This window comes from Oenanthe melanoleuca, chromosome 3 (assembly GCF_029582105.1).
Source record: "Oenanthe melanoleuca isolate GR-GAL-2019-014 chromosome 3, OMel1.0, whole genome shotgun sequence".
In the NCBI taxonomy this organism is placed as follows: Eukaryota; Metazoa; Chordata; class Aves; order Passeriformes; family Muscicapidae; genus Oenanthe; species Oenanthe melanoleuca.
In genome coordinates, this window is record NC_079336.1 from 1869515 (window position 1) to 1889025 (window position 19511).

The following is a 19511-nucleotide window of genomic DNA, read 5'->3' on the forward strand; positions in this document are numbered from 1 at the left end:
ACCTGGGCAGGGACACCTTCACCAGACCATGCTGCTCCAAAACTGGCCTTGGGCACTTCCAGGGGTGGGGCAGCCACAGCCTGGGATTGTGTGGTGAGAAAAGTGCACCTTGAACTCCAGTGAAGGAAGAGAGAACCAAAGGTTCTCCCTGCAGAGAGCTTGTGCTGTATCAGCATTTTCCCACCTCATTACCACAGTGCCACAGAAAACTAGAGAACCTGTGTGAAGAGACTGTTTGTATCCTGTGTTTTCATCTTCTGCCTGGCACATATGGTAGACTGAGTTCCCTGAAATTACCCACTGTTTCTGACATCCCTCTGTAAATCCCAAATCACTGCATTATCCTGAGGAACAGTGCTGATGGCTCTTCTACGTCAGCTCCATTTTTAGGATAATTTATGTAGCATAATCTCTATCAGTGCTCATCTAGATCCCAAATGGAAGGCAGATGAATGACTGATTAATCTTCCCTCCTCTCTCTAGAAACTGTCTCCTGTTGATCCTTTACTGTGTTATCATCTTTGCTGTCCTTCTGGGGTAACAGATCCAGCTGTTGATACAGGAATTTGTGTATCCAAAAAAGAACTGTGGAACTTAAAAGTCTCTGGGTCCCTTGACTGAAAACTCTTAGAACCAGTTTGTAGCTTTATTCTAAAAATGGGAAAGTGACTTGTGTGTCCTGGTGAAAATTTGGGCTTTTTCAAAGATCTTTTTATCTGACCAGTTACAAAATGTGATTGCAACGAGGTACCCATCATGAGGCTGCTGTGATTTTTTATTGATAAATATCAGCATCAATCCTCAGCTCCATTACCAACTGAGGCAACAGCTGGAGTGTGCCAGAGGAGCTTTAGGTTGGATATCAGGGAAAGGTTCTGTCCCCAGAGGGTGTTTGGGCACTGAACAGCTCCCCAGGGAATGGGCACAGCCCCAAAGCTGCCAGAGCTCCAGGAGGGTTTGGACAATGCTCTCAGGGATGCACAGGTGGGATTGTTGGGGTGTCTGTGCAAGGCCAGGACTTGGATCACTAATCCTGGTGAGCCCCTTAAATCTCAGGAGATTCTGCAATTCCAGCTCTGTGGTTCACCCTTTCTGTCCCCACCAAGAGCTGGCAGAGCTGTTGTGGGTGGGGCAGGACAAGGGGACTCCCAGCACTCCTGGCTGTGAGACAGAACAATGGGAGTCCCAACATTGCAGCCCTGGAGACGTTCCAAGAGCAGCTGTGTCCAGCCAACAGAGCTGCCTGGCCAGTGAGCCTGAGTGACCAGGGTCCTGTCAGCTCTGTGGCACTGCTGTGGCAGCCAGAGCTCCCCCATGGCCCAGCTCCTGCAGCCCCTCCTGTCCCCAGCCCTCCTGCAGCACAGCTGGGGCTGATCCTGAGTGCAGCAGTGCAGGGATGCTCTGTGGGGACATTCCCACCCCTCCTGTCCCCAGCCCTCCTGCAGCACAGCTGGGGCTGATCCTGAGTGCAGCAGTGCAGGGATGCTCTGTGGGGACATTCCCAGCCCCTCCTGTTCCCAGCCCTCCTGCAGCACAGCTGGGGCTGATCCTGAGTGCAGCAGTGCAGGGATGCTCTGTGGGGACATTCCCACCCCTCCTGTCCCCAGCCCTCCTGCAGCACAGCTGGGGCTGATCCTGAGTGCAGCAGTGCAGGGATGCTCTGTGGGGACATTCCCACCCCTCCTGTCCCCAGCCCTCCTGCAGCACAGCTGGGGCTGATCCTGAGTGCAGCAGTGCAGGGATGCTCTGTGGGGACATTCCCACCCCTCCTGTCCCCAGCCCTCTGCAGACACCAGTGGCAGCAGCCCCTGCACAAACCCACCCAGCTCTGGCTGCCTGGGAAGGGGCCCCTCACTGAACAGGTGCCAAAGTTACCCTGAGCACAGAGCAGGGCAGGAGCACTGGCAGGAACATCAGGAGCCACAGCAGGATGCAGGGACAGAGCTGCCAGCACCAGGGCAGCGTGTCCAGCCCTGGCATCAGGCTGGCAAGGTGAGGGAAGAAGAGGAAGGAGCCTCTGCCCAGAGCTGACAGCAAGATCAAGGCTCCCATGGGCAGAGCTGGAGCAGAAACACAGGATTAGGGCTTTTGAGGGCTCACATTGTTTGGGGATGGAGCCTGGGTGGTTTTGTTATTATAGATGTAGATGTAGATGGAGATGGAGATGTAAATGTAGATGTAGATGTAGATGTAGATGTAGATGTAGATGTAGATGTAGATGTAGATGTAGATGTAGATGTAGATGTAGGTGTAGATGCAGATGTAGATGCAGATGCAGATGTAAATGCAGATGTAGATGTAGCTCCATACACATGTAGATATAGAAGATGTTGTTCACTGCTCTGCTTCTCCATTAAACCAATTTCATCCACAGCTTGTCTCTGTCTGCATGCAATGGGAAGGGAGCACACAGGGCCCCAGGAAATGGCACCCAAGAGCTGCAAAGGCATTGCTGAGCCCCAGAGCAGAGGCACCAAGCCCCAAAAGGCACCAAAAAATCCCCAGGCCTGAGTGACTGCCAGCAGTGCAGGCAGTCCTGGAGGGGCACTGTGTGGGAGCCAGGACAGGCAGGGCCATACTGGACTCATGGACCCTGTGCCCAAAGCAGTCTGAGCACATCCTGGGAACAGTTCTCCTCTCTTGGGGCTTTAGGTTCTTCCCCCTGAGGGTGTTGGGGCACTGGATCAGCTCCCCAGGGAATGGTCCTAGCCCCAAGGCTGCCACAACCCCAGGAGTGTTTGGACAATGCTCTCAGGGATGCACAGGGTGGGATTATTGGGGTGTCTGTGCAGGGCCAGAAGCTGGACTCAGTCATTGTCGTTGAATCCCTTCCAACTCAGGATATTCTGTGATTCTGTGATTCACTATTTGAGTTTTATCAGCTATGGAGACAAACTGGGATAATTATTTCTGTCAGCAGCTGAGGAGAAGCTGCAGAATGAACAGCAGCAAAGACAAAGGATTGGAAGAAATCTAGATTAGTGATTTAAATGGTGACAAGGTCTAGGTAGAGAATTCAATTTTATATGTATCTGCCATAATCACCTTTATAGTTCTATACTTTGGTAATCAATTCCTTTGGGCCCTTGAGAAGTCATAGCAATGCCTCTGTGAGGTTGGAAGGTGTAATACTGATCTTGGACAGGTTAAGCCATATTCAACTAGGAATCAAGAAACCAGATTACACCCACACTTGCCTGGTCTGAGCAGCACCAGAATGGTGAATTCCTTACCCACATCTTCATCAAAGTGGGAAAAAAAAATCAGGAAATACGTCACTTGAAAACCTGGAGAGCATCCAGAGATGTGCAATGACTTAAGGGAATGAGAAACCATCCTTGACAGTGATGAACTCCCAGAGTCCTGTTTATCTTTTCTTGAGGGATGACCGCAGCCTGCAGCTAAGTCTGGATGACAAAACCTGGATAAAAGCAATCTCTTCATTCCAGGGAAGATAAGCTAAGCTGTGACGGGTGGGAAGCCAAAGCCAACCTAAAAATAAGCTGCATATTTTTAACAGTAATCAAGCACTGAATAATCCACTAAAGCCTGTGGAGGATCTTCTTTCACTGCATGTTTTCAGATAAAAAAGAGATTGTTTTTCCAGGAGATGCACACTGCAGCACAAACCTGCCTTCCCAATCCCAGTATTTCCACGGAGATGGTCACACAAGGCTTTATCAGTTTCAAGATATGGCAGATTTTGTTACACGGGAAAAACGCTTCTATTCCAAAGCACAAAGACTAGGAAATTTAACTCTGATGGATTACATATAGGAAATGTCAGGTCCTGGAAAAAAATGGTGTGTATTTTGAGCAAGTTCCTAGGACTGGATGAGTAGGAATTTGTGCAAAGCCCTGGCTGAAAGGAGAGAGGTAAGCCCACGCCCCTTTTCTTTCTGCTCTCTCACTCTCCTTTCTTTTTCCATCTTCACAGAAAAATTTAAGCATCTGCCATAAAATTGCTGTGCTGGGAATACTGTGATAATTACATGGGAATGCAAGCACTGTATAGGTGCCATAATCCAGGCTTTTTTTCCTGATGTATTTCTTAATTCAGTGTGTTAGTACATAGAAAGTCTATGTTTAAGTGTGAAGCATAATACACCATAAATAAAAAAATTAATCATGTTCTACTGCTTGCTTGGAGAAGTAAAAAAATAAGAAAACTTTAAATAAAGTTAGAGTGCAATTTTCAGAGTCTCTCACCCAGACCTCACCCCCTGCAACAAGAGGAGGGGATAGCCCACATATTCCTGAAAAATAAGTGGGGTTTATCTAATTTAAACCATCTTCTGTTTCTATGGAGCCAACAAGCACTAAACCCTTGTGAAAATCAGTTTTTATTTGTTAAGTGGCACGGTGGCTTATTACCATTTAATACTTGGGATGCAGTGATGAGTCAGGGAGGAGTGAAGTGCCACACAAACAGGGAACACCAGGCTGATTCCTGCCCCCAAGAGCTGCAATTTTCCAGCATCAGCAGCCTTGCTGTCACTGCTCTGGATCCCAACCCTCTGCTGCTTTCAGCCTCAGGAAGGAAGCAGCTCAAACTGGTGATGGGTGACAAAGCAATTTTTCCCAGAGGAATTAATGCACTGGAAAGGGCACCCATGATTGAAGGGATACACAGAGTATCAACATCCAAGGGCAACGTGGAGGATGGCCAGGAGCACTGGAGTGCAGGCAAGGCTGGTTTTTAGGAGCTGGAATTTGGGAGGATGGTCAGGACCACTGGAGTGGTGGCAAGGCTGGTTTTCAGGAGCTGGAATTTGGGAGGATGGCCAGGAGCACTGGAGTGGAGGCAAGGCTGGTTTTCAGGAGCTGGAATTTGGGAGGATGGCCAGGAGCACTGGAGTGCAGGCAAGGCTGGTTTTCAGCAGCTGTAATTTGGGAGGATGGCCAGGAGCACTGGAGTGCAGGCAAGGCAGGTTTTCAGGAGCTGGAATTTGGGAGGATGGCCAGGAGCACTGGAGTGGAGGCAAGGCTGGCTTTTCAGGAGCTGGAATTTGGGAGGATGGCCAGGAGCACTGGAGTGCAGGCAAGGCTGGCTTTTCAGGAGCTGGAATTTGGGAGCACATCAGGGCTGTGGAACACCAAACACGAACCTGTTTTTGTGCCCCTCATCTCTGAGTGCCCTCAGTTCACGCAGGGAAGATGGTGATGAAAAACTGGTCATCAAGAGGCAGAAAAAATTCAAGCTCACAGGTGGAGACTGAGGGGAAAATTAATTCTGAGGGGAAAATTCCATTGCCATCTATGGTGACACTGCTATGGAGCAGTGAATTTTTTAGGAACACATTGTTGGCAGATAGGTGTGGTGAAAGTGAAGAGAGGGGCAGGGCAAAACCAGTGGATGTCATGATCTTTAGTGGTTTCTTAAAAAGAGCTGGGAATTGACACTGTGACCATAATGAGAGAATAACTCATTAGGTAAATGTGTTTTAAATTAAATTCAAACTTTGTTATTGAGCATTTCTGGTTCTTACTAACATGTATGCTCAGAACATCACAGTTACTTATCACAAGTATCTCTATACTCATCCATTAATCCATGGATTTTCTCCAGATTATTAAAAGACTTTTTTTGAGGTCACCTGAGATCCTCTCCAGTCCTGACCTCAGTAATTCCAGTTACCAGTAGTTAGAGATTTTGTTCATGCAATAAAAAGCTTCAAGAATTCACTGCAATCTTGGGACTACCTGTGCCCAAAGGATGTTGTTCACCTCTCAAACACAAAACAGGGAACTTGAAAGCTGAGGTGGGACAGTTTTGTTTCTCCTTTTTCCACCTGAATTTTTAATTTTGAAGAAAGCCTGACTCCTAAAACATGATTTTCTTGCTCCTCTAGAATGTTTCAAGAGCACCTGAGAATTCTCAGTATTGCTGGAAATATCCAACACCTTTATATATATGAATTCAATTCTAGGCCTCAGGAGTATTGTATCCATGCAAAACCCAGCTTGATTATAAACTGAATGGAACTGTGTCTTTCATAAACAAATTTTTGAATTATCTGACCTTCTCAGACTAGGCATTAGTCCATTTTTTTATCATCTCTCTATTCAGCCAACAACTTAATTTCTTCAAAACCCTCCAAATGAATTTGTAACCAATTAATATTCTGTCTGTTGTACAGTCCAGTGGATGAGTCCCTGTCCATGGCAGGGGGGTGGAATAAAATAAATTTTAAGGTCCCTTTCAACCCAAACCTTTCTATGAGTGTATGAATATACTCTGTATTACCCCCAAAAACACAGAGGGCATTTTCCACAAGCACTCACACTCTGATCACTTTTTATGTATTTTTATTGCAAACACAGGTGCAGAAAATTCTCCCTGGAGATTTGTTACCTGGAATGTAATCACTGAAAAAATACTCTGCAAAATTGGGATGATACAGAACATTGGCTAAACACAACACAGGAGGACTGCTTTTTTGTGTCAAAATGAACAAACAGAAAAGCCATGGAAACAATTAAATATATAGATATTATTGGGGGCTGGAATGAAATAAGCTTAAATGCCTCTTCCAACCCAAACCACTCTGTGGTTGTTGTACAAATAAAGCACATTACTGCATGGATTGAATGTGAATTTCCTAAAAGTGTCAGCAGAATCCCCTCTAAAACTGGGAGAGGGTGGATGAGGGTCCCAAAACTTTGGGAACAACGCTGTGGGCAGACCTCAGAGCAAGAACTTCACAGAGGTGCTTCCCAGGCAGGCAGAGCTCATGGGAAGGGATATTTTGGGATAAAGTCACTGAGGACACTTGGGGTGGTAATTGATAAAAAGATTCGTGCTAATTATAAAAGTATTGGGGTTTGCATTAACCAGAATACTTAGGTCTGAAATGAAGCATGACACTAAAGAAAGGAAAAGATATGATTAAATCACTTTGTTTTAAATCCTTCTATTTTGAATATTATGTTTCTAAATAAGTTGTATCTACTGACAGCCTGCAAAATAAGTCTTTCAACACATTCTGCAAAATCAGATTTTCTGCCTTTGTGTAATCGATTGCAGCCTATCCCTGAGACCAGACTGCCCAACTTCTGCCATTTCTTATCTACAAAGACCAGATGATTATCTATTGGACTCGATAAATTGTCCAGCGATCCCACGGACCACCACTGCTTACCTGGCAGAATTATGACAGCAAAATAACAATTATTGATGACTACAAGGAAACCATGCTGTAAAAGGGAGCTGCAAACCAAAGTTCGGCGGAGCATGGAGTGGGCTGTGACCTCTCTGCCTCTCCAGCGCTGCTTGCTCTGTCTACATAAAATAAAGCAATATAAATGTTGCTAAATATCGAGACTTTTGTTCCTCATTTATAACCCGCCCCTGAGGGAGCCCGAGGTGTGTGGGAGGATGAAGAGCTTCGCCTCGCCGCCGCCCGGCAGGGGGCGCCCTCCTCGCCCCTCCCTCCCCGGGGCGCCCTCACACACACACCCCCCCCCCCCCCCCCCCCCCCACCCCCAAGCGGGCGATGTCTCCGCGCCACCGCCTGCACCTCCTGCTCTTCCTCCGCACCCTCCACAGCTCCGCCTTCGGCATGGGCGACTGGGCCTCCCGCCTGCCGCAGCCGGGCGAAGCGCTGCCCGGCAGGACGCAGCGCATGGCGGTGCCAGGTTAGTGCCAGCTCCATCTCCTGCCTCCCCTCCGCCGCGCCCCCGCTCCCGCCTCAGCCGCGCGCCCCTTCCCCGCGCGCCGCCTGCGCGTGCGCCGTGCCCCGGCGGCGGGGCGGGGCCGCCGCGCGCGTGCGCGACGAGGGGCGGGGGGAGCAACATGGCGGCGGCGGGGGGCGCGTCCCGTGAGGGGTGGATGTGCCTGGGGTGGTGTTTGTGTCCGGGTAGATGTGCCTTGGGATGGTGTTTGTGTCCGGGTTCACTCGCGCAGCGACGTTTCCTGCGTGGGTTAAGATGGATGGGTTGTTGCAGTGCGGTCTGTGTTGCCTCAGAGCAGCTGTGGCTGCCCCTGGATCCCTGTCAGTGTCCAAGGCCAGGCTGGATGGGTTTGGAACAACCTGGGATAGTGGAAGGTGTCCCTGCCCATGGCAGAAGGGTGGACCTGGATGAGGTTTCATATTCCTTTCCACCCAAACCATCCTGTGATTACTTCCCATAATTTCTCTTGGTTATGTATGAATTTTCTCTTTATTTTTTGCTGAAGCCAGAAACAGGGTTTTAAGCAGGATTCCTTAGCCCTTATTATTTTTGTTAAATAATAATTCTTAAAAATAAAACCACGACATGCTGTATATCTTTTGTGGATGTTCTGGGAAGAAATCCTTCCCTGTGAGGGTTGTGAGACCCTGGCACAGGGTGCCCAGAGAAGCTGTGGCTGCCCCTGGATCCCTGGAAGTGTCCAAGGCCAGGCTGGATTAGACTTGGAGCAACCTGGGATAATGCAAAACTTCCTACTCATAGCAGGGGATGGAATGAGATGAGCTTTAAGGTCTCATCCAGCCCAAATAATTTTGTGATTCTGTTTGCAAATTTCTTAATAATTTTTATTTTTCTCCTTTGAGTAGATGTGTGCAGTCAGGTAAGCAAAGCAGCAACCCAGAATTAAGGGATTTAGTTTCTGACAGTCCTCCTAGGAACTGAAGGTGTTCCAGTGACTCAGTGCTGTTCAGGAGGAATTTAGTGGCACTGAGATGCTCTAACACATGCATTGGATAGCTCTCATCCAAGGTATTTATTGACCAAGGTGTTATTTATATGTATCTTTGCAGGCTGCTATGGACCCTAACAAAGTATGTGCACTTAGGGCATAAAATAAATACTTAAACACATTAAATGCATAAGTGCTGGTGGAACAATTATAAATGGATGATGGCATAAGGCCAGTGGTCAAGAGGATAATACAACCTTGCATTTTATAAATACTTAGTAAAAAGCTGAAGGTAGTAGTGAAATTAAAAGTATCAGGAAGAATATTATTTCTGATGTAGACAAAGTGGTCTCAAAGGAGGGGTGCAGAGTGGGGTTTGTGCAAATACAGCAGTGAGCTCCAGAGAGTTCCAGGGATGGCACCAACAGTGGCACATTGCCTGGATTAAAGTGGCAGCTTCATGTTTGTTGAGAAAAGAGTGGACAGAAGTCAACCAAGCTCAGTTTATACTCAGTAACTGCACAGGTAGAATAATTTTGGGCTGCTGTACAGAAAGCACTCTCATAATAGCAAATACACTTTTGTAAAGTGGATTTCTGTGGCTAAATGTGGTATTATGTATTTAAAACCAGCATGGCCCTCCAGTGAACTGTCAATGTTACAATAAGATGTAAACTGCTCAGAAAGGAATGGCAATTAAAATTTTAGGCTGATAATCAACTCAAGGCTGATTGACCTTGCAAACCCTTGCCACGTTAATAATTTTTTTTGGTGAGTTGGCAACCAGGACTGGTATTCCAGATGAATTCTTACCAGTACAGCATGGGAGAGAGGGATTTTTCCTTTCTCCTCTGTCCAGAGTCCAAAGTTTGCTTTCTCTGTGAAAATGTGCACTGTGAGCACATTTAAGCTGGCATCCAGCAGGACCACAGCTCCTTCCCAGCAGCTCTGACATCATCTTGCTCTTGTTGTTGACCTCCCTGAGGTTTCTGTTGATGTAGACCTGGAATTTTTCCAGGTCTCCTGGGGTAAAGCTCTGCTGCTTGCTGTGTCTGCTCTGTGTGTGTGTAAGGCTGCCCTCAGATCTGCTGAGCGTGTTTCCTGTCACATCACTCACGTTGCTGTTGCAGCTATTGAATGATTCTGGCCCCAGCATCGGCCCCTGCTGCCCACCAGGCATGAAGGGATCGATCCCTGCCCTTGGAGGCTGCTGTCCTGCCCATTTGTGACATGCAGGCTGTTCCTCCAGCCAGGACTGGGTCAGCTCCCACAGCAAATGCAGGGTCAGAACCCTGCTAAGCAACATGTGCTAAGCCACTGTACAGCCGTCATTTCAGCCTAAAAGGGCAGCTCACTTGGATTTGCCTTTGCTAAATGTGTTGGCTATTCCTGATTACTTTCTTTTTCTCTATGTGGAAATAATTTCCAAGAGGACATTCTCCATGAGCTGAAGCTGAGCATCCTACATCCCTTTAATTATTTTTTTTTTTCTCCTTTCTTAAAAGTGATTGTTACTGTAGCCCAGATCTCATCATCACAGACCCCCATCAGTTTGGTTTTTCATTACTTCTGGTCTGTCACAGTGTTCTGATGGCCACACCAGCAAACATGACCTCCCAGCTCTGGAAAAACTCCATATGGCTCCTTGGATTTAAACACATTTAGCTTTGAGTAGCCATAACCCATTTTTCCTCATGTTGTCTGCTGCTTTTCTTTCTGACTGTACCAGCCTGGAGAGGTTTTGAAGCAGTTGTTGTTTGTGTAGATTTGTGCAAAAGAGGCTTTGAGTACTTCAGTCTCTTCTGTACACATTTCTAGACTGTCTCCTGTAGTCATCAGTGCACCTTGATTCTTTCTGAGTTTCTTTTTACTCCTGTAATTTTTGTGGATTCATTTCTGATTGCCATTTTTGTCCTCAGCTAGGCTGAACTCCAGCTTTGACCTCGCTGATTTTGTGCCTAAATGCTGAGGTGGTGCTTTTCTGTGTCTCCTTTGTTGCTTGGTTTTGGTCTCTGTATTTTACTGTGTTAAGCAGTTCTGTGTTTCTGATAAAGTTACCAGTTTTTCTACATGATGCTTTGTTCCTTAACTCTCTTGGAAAGTTTTTTTTCAAAATTCAAACCAACCTCAAGAGCCTTTTTCTCCCTCTGGCAGCCTCCCAGGGGCTTCTGAAGGGACAGAGGAGGGGCAGCTCCAATCTCTGCTCTCTGTGAGCAGGGACAGGGCCTAGGGAATGGCTGGAGCTGTGTTAGGAGAGCTTTGGAATGGAAATCAGGAAAAGGTTCTTCCCTGGAGGGTGTTTGAGCACTGGAACAGCTCCCCAGGGAATGGTGACATTCCCAAGGCTGCCAGAGCTCCAGGAGTGTTTGGACAATGCTCTCAGGGATGCTCAGGGTGGAATTGTTGGGGTGTCCTGGGCTGGACTCCACTTGTGGGTCCCTTCCAACTCAGGATATTCCATGATTCCATTATCATTCCCTATGTAAGGAATATAGCAAGTTGAAAATGCTACATCTGTGTACCTTTCCAGCCTTCCTTTGGACATGCTGCTCATGTCTGCTGTCTTGCAGTTACTGTCAGGACTGTTTCCCTCTGGAGCCCTGTGCTCTCAAGGAGTTGTGTTTCAGTAGAATGCAGCTCCCCTTCCTGTTTTGCTGTGCTAGGAAGGATTATCCCTAAATCCTGCATATCCTGCCCTGATCCCTGCTCCAGCTGTGTGTGCTGTGCCAGGTCTCTGGTTCTTGTCACATCAGACACAAGGTGAACACACCTGGACATCCAAGTGAGCCAAGCTCTGCCTTAGGGTGCAGACACTTGAGGAAAACTTCTGCCAGAGCTTTCTGGACCTGCAGTGTCCATCCTCTTCACCCTCAGTGCTGTTAGCAGCTTTTTACTTGCCTAGGTGAAGAGCTGCAGAGCATTTAACTCCTTGTCTCTTGGAGATCCCATTGATTTCCTGCTCCTCATCCTGATGGGATAAAACATCCTTGGAGCTCCTTCCCTGTGCTGCAGCAACTGTGTTTGCTGAGATCCCTGTGGAGGAGCACCAGGCTCTTCCCAGAGCTGGAGGAAGGCTGAAATTCCAGAGATGTTAGTGCAACACTGAGGATCCAAGAAAATCATCCAGTTAGACCTGGATAATCCACTCTGTATTAGCTGAAAGGAGTACTTCACTTAAGCAAACTTCACTTAATTTTTCTGTAAGCAAGTTGAGTTTATCAGGTCTTGTACAAATTCCATAACTGGGAATTAGTGTTTGTTGTGCTATTTTCTTTCCTTGCAATAGAGCATCTGCATTCATTTAAAAAATAATTTCTTTCATATCCTTGTATAATGATGCAATATGATGTTGTGCTTTATAGTAAAAATACACATTTATTTATTTATTGCTTCTATCTTTCTAGTATAACTCTACTTTTCAGAGTTAATTTTAGTTTGATTGCTGCTGAAACATGGCTGTGTTTTCTGAGTATGTGAGGATATATTGCTTACACTATTTAATGAACTATTTTATTTCATGACAGTGGTAGGAGGAGTAGTCAAGGAGCCCTATGAGTATAGACACTGAGTAACATATATATATATATATATATATATACACACATATACACACAGAGTTTTTTTTTTCTGCTAGATATCCTGAGGTAGCAATGTGTAATAAATTAAAAGAATATTTTTCTTACTGTTCCTGATGAGCAGTGTCAGAGAATCCCTTCCTACACATCTGTAGTGGCTTGATTTTTTTGAGGCAGAGAAAGTGCAGCACATGGATAGAGAGTCTTAGGATTGTTTAAACCTATTAGGCCTCTTAGCTTTATATCTAAAGATTAATAGAGCAGTAATTACAAATGTGAAGGAGGTCATGGTGAATTTTAGTCTGACCTTCTGTGTAAAAAAAAAAAAAAAAGCACAGCATTGCCATGAATTAATTCTTGCTTGAATCAGATCATGCTCTTTAAAGAAAACATTGATTAAAAATGTCATTTGGCAGAGGATCCACGTGCTCTCCCTGTTAGTCTTTTTTTACCATTCTTGAGACACTGAACAGAAATTATTGTGGGCAAACCAGTCTGGTACTTCCATTTGTCTCACTACCATGCTCACCATTAAACTGTGTCCTCAAAACAAGGAATAAAATGAAAAATATTCATGTTTATTTCTTGTATTGGTTAAAAGAATTTGTAAACATGAGCAAATACAAAGTTTTTTCTGACATAAATTTAGTATCACTGTATTTTAGGTCTAAAAGATTCTTGAGTGAAATGATACCTCAAGACAAAACCTCCATATAAATTTCATCTTAAGGTATAGGAGGATTTGTTTCTTCAAATTTTCTGCTGCTTTATTTATCTACATAATGAATTAATTAATTGTCCATTTTTATTGTGTTTGTATGAAATATGTGCCAAAAAAGGCAAGATTTGACTTCCATTGCAGTTCAGTGGAGTAACAATGACAAATGTGGTTTAGCACTTTCCAAATTGCAATTTACATTTCTAACTCAGAAGAGTTAATTACTTATTTCTTAATTCTAGGAGACAATCTTTGCCTAGAACACACTCAAGCCATCAATTTCCATAAATTATTAAATTTCATTACAATTTTGTTGTGTATGCCAGGATTGAAAGCAGAATGCACAGCAGAGAAACACCTCACCCCCGTGATTGTTTATTATCTGAAAAAACTTCTCAAATTTGTGGTTACAACTTCTTTACAGGTACATCCAGGATGAATTTCTTGGAAATCCTGCCTGTTATGGCTTTTTTTATTCTCTAATTTTTTTTCATGCGCTTTGGCAGGTAATTATATTCACACACTAAACACCTAATTTTCAAGCCAACTGTACAGCTGTAAATATTGTGCTCTTGTTGGAAAAACAGGAATTACTTTAAACTCCCCCCATTGCATTTTATATTTTGGGAAGTGCTGCAAGGTGAAGCAAAAATTAAGTCAGTATAAAAAGATTTTTTTTGTTGTTGTTGCACATGCTTTTTTGCTCTTGGCAGCTGGAAAACAACAACCCAGAGGAAGTTAACAGGCACAGAGGATGCTGGAGAGATGGAAAGCATACAGGAAATATATTTACAGAGCTGCACATGCAGCTGCCTAATGCTGCTTCTGAGGTGGAATAACCCTGATGGAATAACCCTGCGCTTACTCACCACCTCTCACTCCATCCCAAGAGAAAGGGTGACATCATTCATCACAAAACCTCTCAAAACATGTAACAAAAAAATGAAAAAAAGAGAAAGGAGTGTGTTGTTGGAGTCCCTGGAGTTGCTGGAGCTGTGCTTAGCATGCGGCTCACAGCCGGGGGGTGCGGAGGAAGCGCTCCCGGGGCTTCTCCTGGCAACAGCCCGGGTTGCTGGGAGACAGCATCGCCTAAATGGGGAGAAACTTCACCCAACTCGTGCATCCAAATGAGGCTCGCTGGAGCCTGCCCGTGCTGAGGCTGTAATTCCCTTCTCCGAAAGGAAAAAGGAATCCAGAGCATCTTGACTCACAGGGTTGTGTGGGGATGCTGCTCTGAAGGGTCGTTCAAAGCTGTGTAATAAAAGGGGATAATTATTCCTGGATGAAGGTAGCTGTGGTACAGGAGCTTCTCATTGCTGCTGTTTTGAAAAGGGATGTAAATATCTGAATTTGCCTATAAAAACTTAAAAGTTATATTTACTCTGGTTATTTTACCTGATTAGAGAATATTTTGTCTGATTTTGTCTTGACTCCTTTGGCTGATAGTGTCCATTTATCTTTAGTGCAGGAATGACACTGACTGGGCATTTAGGTAATGTTGTGCTCTGGATCCCACATGTTCCTCCATAATTAAGTGTCCTGGTTTGAAGCACAGGTATCTGCCAATAAAGGCAGAAGCTTCTCTTTGAAATGGAGAATGTAAACCCTCTCCCTCCCAATTATTATTATAATTTTGAAATTAAGGGCCTCTCAGGCAAAGATATGGGAATTAGGAATAACAGTTCTTTACTAGGAAGATTAAAATAGAAATGCAGTATTACAAAGAACAATCCCAAACCCTGCCAGAGTCAGAATCCAAGCTGACACCCGTCAGTCAGTCAGGGTGTTGGCACAGTCCCATTCAATGGTGGCTGCATCCTCCTGCAGGGGCAGATGTGGTTCAGCTGGAGCAGTGCTCCTGGAGAAGGTGCAGTTTCCTCTGAAGCTCCAGGGATGATGTGCAAAGGTCCAGTTTTCCTCTGGAATCCAGTGGCAAAGGCTGCTGTGCTGTTCCAAATCTCAGTTTTTCTCTGGGTAGGAAAGGCTTGGCTCCTCCCCTGGCTGGAGCATCTCCCAGTGGGATGATGGAATTTTATCAGTCATGCCCTGGGACTCACTGGCCATGAACAGGAGATATCTCCTGGAGGGAGGATGGGCTGTGGGAAGATAAAGATGATTGCCCAGCTGGTTTAAAGATGGCCCATGAGCAGATAATGTGTGCCAGGAGATCAGGGTCACTGCCCCAGCTGGTTTAACAGATGGGGACAGAATTCACATTGCTGGTCACATCAACCCAACACATTATGTGAATGTATATCCCAGGCACAGATGTGGAATTAGTTTTCCCACTGTTTCTTTTTCCACAGCAGATGGGAGAGTGTGCGGCAGGAGGAGCAGGGTGAGACAGAGCACTGGAAGGGGCTGAGTGGTACTGCAGCAATACCCAGTTGGGCTGTCACAGGTAGAACAGGCACTGTTTGGTTCATCAAAATACTTTTAAATCAGGGAAATAGTGCCCAAAATGCTCTTTTCTTCCACTTTTCTTCCAGTGACCAGCTCACATGGAGGTGTCTGTGTGATAACCTGCCATAGACAGAGTCCTGGCTTTGCTCTATTGATGACCTCTCCATGTAGTTGATATTCAATGTAAAGCCTTTAAATTTTTATTTGATTTATTGCCCAGAGCCAAATAACTATTTATTATTTCACTCTTCACCACATACCACTTCACAGATTCACAGTTTTTTTCTTTATTTTCTTTAATTTTCGTGGTTCATACTCTCATGCAATATTCCTAATAATTAAGGAAAGAATTTCCAGTCAGGTTTTCCAGATGAGAGTGAAGTTGTCTACACATGGAACTGCAGAGGTCCAGCATCTTTAGTTCCTTCAGAACACACAAGGAGTAATTAATAAAACTATTCACCTGAATTGATTTGAGAGAAGATAAGTGCAGAATAGCCCTTAAGGCAGATTTAAGGTAGCTTGACTATTTCAGGTACTAATTCCTGTGTCTTAGTCCTTTTGTGTTTCTTTGATGTACAGTATTTCCTTTTGAATTTTTTCATCTTTAAAAGCTTCTCTGGTTTAATTAATGTCTTCCTGTCAAATTTATACCTTCAAATTACAGTGGTGTACATTGCCTTAACTTCAGGTTTATGTAATTTTTATTGAATTTATTTTTACTTTGCAACCATCGAATTATTTGGCTTGTAATTTATTGTGTGATAGGCATTGCTTTATCCTTCCATGCTTATATTTTAATTATTATGTATGGAATCTCTGTGATATGGATACATTTGATTATTACACTTACTTTGTTGCAAATTTTTATGATATATATGAAACTCTCATTTAAATTTCCAGCACAATTAAAATAATGCACATAAATAAGCCTTTAGTACAAATCAGATAAAAACCTGTGCAATAAAAACCATCCCAGTCCAGGGATGGTTATTGCAGTTTCTTATGTACTGCTCATAGTTAATTCTGGTTGCAATAATGCAAAATTGGAATTAGTGGGGATTGTTTGGTCTTTGTTTTGATGATGATATCTTATTTTCTGTTGAGAAATGTGGCCAGGTAGATGATACCTGTATTTTTATTGTAATATGGGCTTGGTTTCTCAGGAGTTTGACTTTCTAGGAGCCTCTAGAGATGCTTTATGGCATGCCCACATTTCAGGAATGGCTGAGAAGCAGAACTCCAGTGGAAACTGTTTTTTTAGTGTGCCTTAATGTGAGACACAGATCCCTCATCCTGAGGACATTTGTTTAGACTTGAGAACCTTGAGGGTAGAGATCTGGTACCTGAGTATCTGGCTCAAAACTTCTAGGAGCCCTGTGATGAGTGAGAAGTGTTGTGCAAGGGATAGACAGTGGAAGTGTCTTTGTGTTTCTGACATCCCCCATTCACCATTTACAGGCTCAGAAATGTCCTTTTTGGTTCATCAAGCATTCAACTCCTGAAAATTTCATCCAAGAACTCCTAAAGTGAGAGCAGGAATTTGGGGAATCTGGAATTGGTGGTATAACAGGCTGAGGGAGGAGAAGGATGACTCCAGAGCCCTTGGTGGGACTGGTACCTGTGTATGGCAGAATAGGATCACGGGATAATCCAGGTTGGAAGGGATTTTGGGGCATCATTGAGACTGGGATCAGTAGATTGGCAGCTGATCTGCTCCTCTTGGAAAGACAATGTCTGTAATCATCTGCTCCTCCCAAATGTTGAGTTTACATTTTAAAAAAAGGCAAAATTCAAAGGGAATCAGTGGCTGATTTAGCAAACTGCAATAAGATATTGTGTAAGATCATCAGAATCAAAATAACTGCACCAGAGATAACATTACAACATTTTGGGTCTATGTGGACTATTTATATTGCTTCTTTCTTTCGTTTATGTTTTTCCTTAAGGATTCTCCTTCTCACCTGAACAGGGATATGCAAACCTCCTTCTGCCCTTACTGAGCTTGACCTGGGGAGCAGAGATAAAATCTCATCTTGAAGAGGTTGCACTCAGACAACTTCTAATAAAATAAGCTTCTCACAGAATAATAATGCTTCATTTCAGTAGGATCTTGAGTGACAATTTTCCAAGTTACCACTCAGAAAGGGAAGAGGAAAGGGAAAAAATGAGCAAGCAAACCAAATGCAGAGAGTGGATTCTTAAGCAGAATGTCCTAATATATTCTAATACATCTTTATATGAAGAAGAAAAGTACTCATAAGCTAGCCTAGAGATAAGTTTACAGCTGGTTCTTAAGATACTAATTTCAGAAAGTCAGAACTTAGAAAAGACCCTTTTTTAAAAAACAATTTTAGGATGTTCTGACCCTCCTCCACTTTGTTAGTATTTCTTAGAAATGGGTATAACTTCCCTGGAGTCCAGCTGCATCCTCTGCAGTAAAGCAGCAGGACCAGTGGCCCATCTGTTTGCCACATTCAATTCTGAAGTTCTGCTTCTGAAAGGTGTCTTCTCGTGTTGGCAGCTGAACATAATTCCTGTTTGAAACCCAAGTTTTGAGCACTGAAGGGATTTGGGGTAGGACCTCACACCTCATATCTTCCTGCTGAGTGGCTTTAATGCATTTGTTTTCTTACACTTCTTGCTATTTGATGTAATCTGATCCTTTGTGCCATTCTTAGTCATCAAATTGCTTTTCAAATGATCTGAAAGACGCTGCCTTTTACTGGAGGAGGATCCCATCCCACCCAGGAAAAGCTGGATGCAGCCTAATGCTGCATTCCCAGGGTGGGAATTGCAGATTGTTTCTGTGACTGTGAATGTGCCTCTGGCTGGGGATGTGGTGATGATTCAGATCATCCTTAAATCCTTGGAGAGATCCTGGCTCTGCTCTTTCCCTGGTCAACCAGTAGGTTCCTCTGAAATTCCTGCATTTGGAACTGGTCCCAGTTGACAGTTGGACACAACATCGTGTTTTGGATATTGTTGGCTGTGCCTGGGCTGGTGACATGAGTCCAGAGGATGGGACATGAAAAAGCCATCAGCAGGATTTGAGTATTCCTCCATCCAGTCCTTGGTGGGGTGGAATTGCAGACTCCCACCCTTTTACATTATCTCATTTCTCCTTTAGTCCTTGTTTAAGGAGTTATCTTGGTGTCAAACATTCACACACCAATTAAAACCTACTCAGTGATTTAGTTTATAAGAACTGAAAGCAAATTTTTTGAATGAGAGGCGGAAAAATCACCAAATGTGTATTTTATCCTTTTGGATACCTGTGCACAGACATTCCCAGGTACTCCTGTTGTGAAAGTATTAAGTATAATTGAAGTGGAAAATGAGAAAACCTCAGCACTCTCTGGACGAGGATGAGGAATTCTGAGATACTGATCTCTGTAGAACCATTTAAAACATTTAATTAACGAAAATTTAGTTACTGAACACAAAGCACTTTGTATGTGAATTTTACAATAAATCCCTTTATTAGTGCAAAACAAAGAATATGTTCTTATTCCTCATATGTGGAATTATGAGAGCCTAACTGGACCAAATTTTGGATGAATTTTCTTATATATTTTTAGAGCCTCCATTTTCATAATAATTGAAGGTATTTGAGAATTTCTAGCTACAAGTCTATTTTAACTCCACCCAAGTTAGCTGTAAGTGGATTTTATGATGAGTAACTATTCCTACCTCAAGTTCTGTGCATTTATTTTTCAATCACTTTTTAAATGCACCTCAGCACTGCTTGTAACTGTTTTTCTCCTGAAAACTAAAAGGGGATGATAAACAATTAATGGTACCAATAGTATTTAAAAACCAATGTTACCCTTTATATTGGAAGTGTTCTGGGTGGTGCTGGATGGAGAGAATGGGAAAATATTTTGACCTGGAATGCAAATTCTGTTGGCTATACTGTAGAAAATATCTGCTCCTAAAGAAACGGAAGAACATGTTTAGTGGAGATTGACCCATGGATTTGGAATTTCAAACTGGAGTGGAATGCCAGCACATGATGAGCAGTTGAGGGATAATCCCACAGTTTTAGGAAGTTGTTGACAGCTTCCCATGGAGTTTGGTCTTGTCATTTATTTGTGTTGCAAAGCTGGAGGACTCCACCCCACAGTGTGACAGTGTCAGCCCTAAACCCTCCAGGCTCATGCATCCACTGCTTTGATTTTCACCTGGATTC

At 44.1% G+C, this 19511-nt stretch overlaps 1 protein-coding gene across 1 annotated transcript in view; it reads left to right on the plus strand.

Annotated features, from left to right (window-relative positions):
- The first annotated feature begins 7482 nt into the window (after window positions 1–7482).
- Window positions 7483–19511, plus strand: part of MSRA (methionine sulfoxide reductase A) — a 233088-nt gene continuing 221059 nt past the window's right edge. The window contains exon 1 of the mRNA XM_056487367.1: window positions 7483–7638. Coding sequence (XP_056343342.1) covers window positions 7497–7638 — 142 coding nt within the window. The 5' untranslated portion in view covers window positions 7483–7496. The remainder of the gene's footprint in view (window positions 7639–19511) is intronic.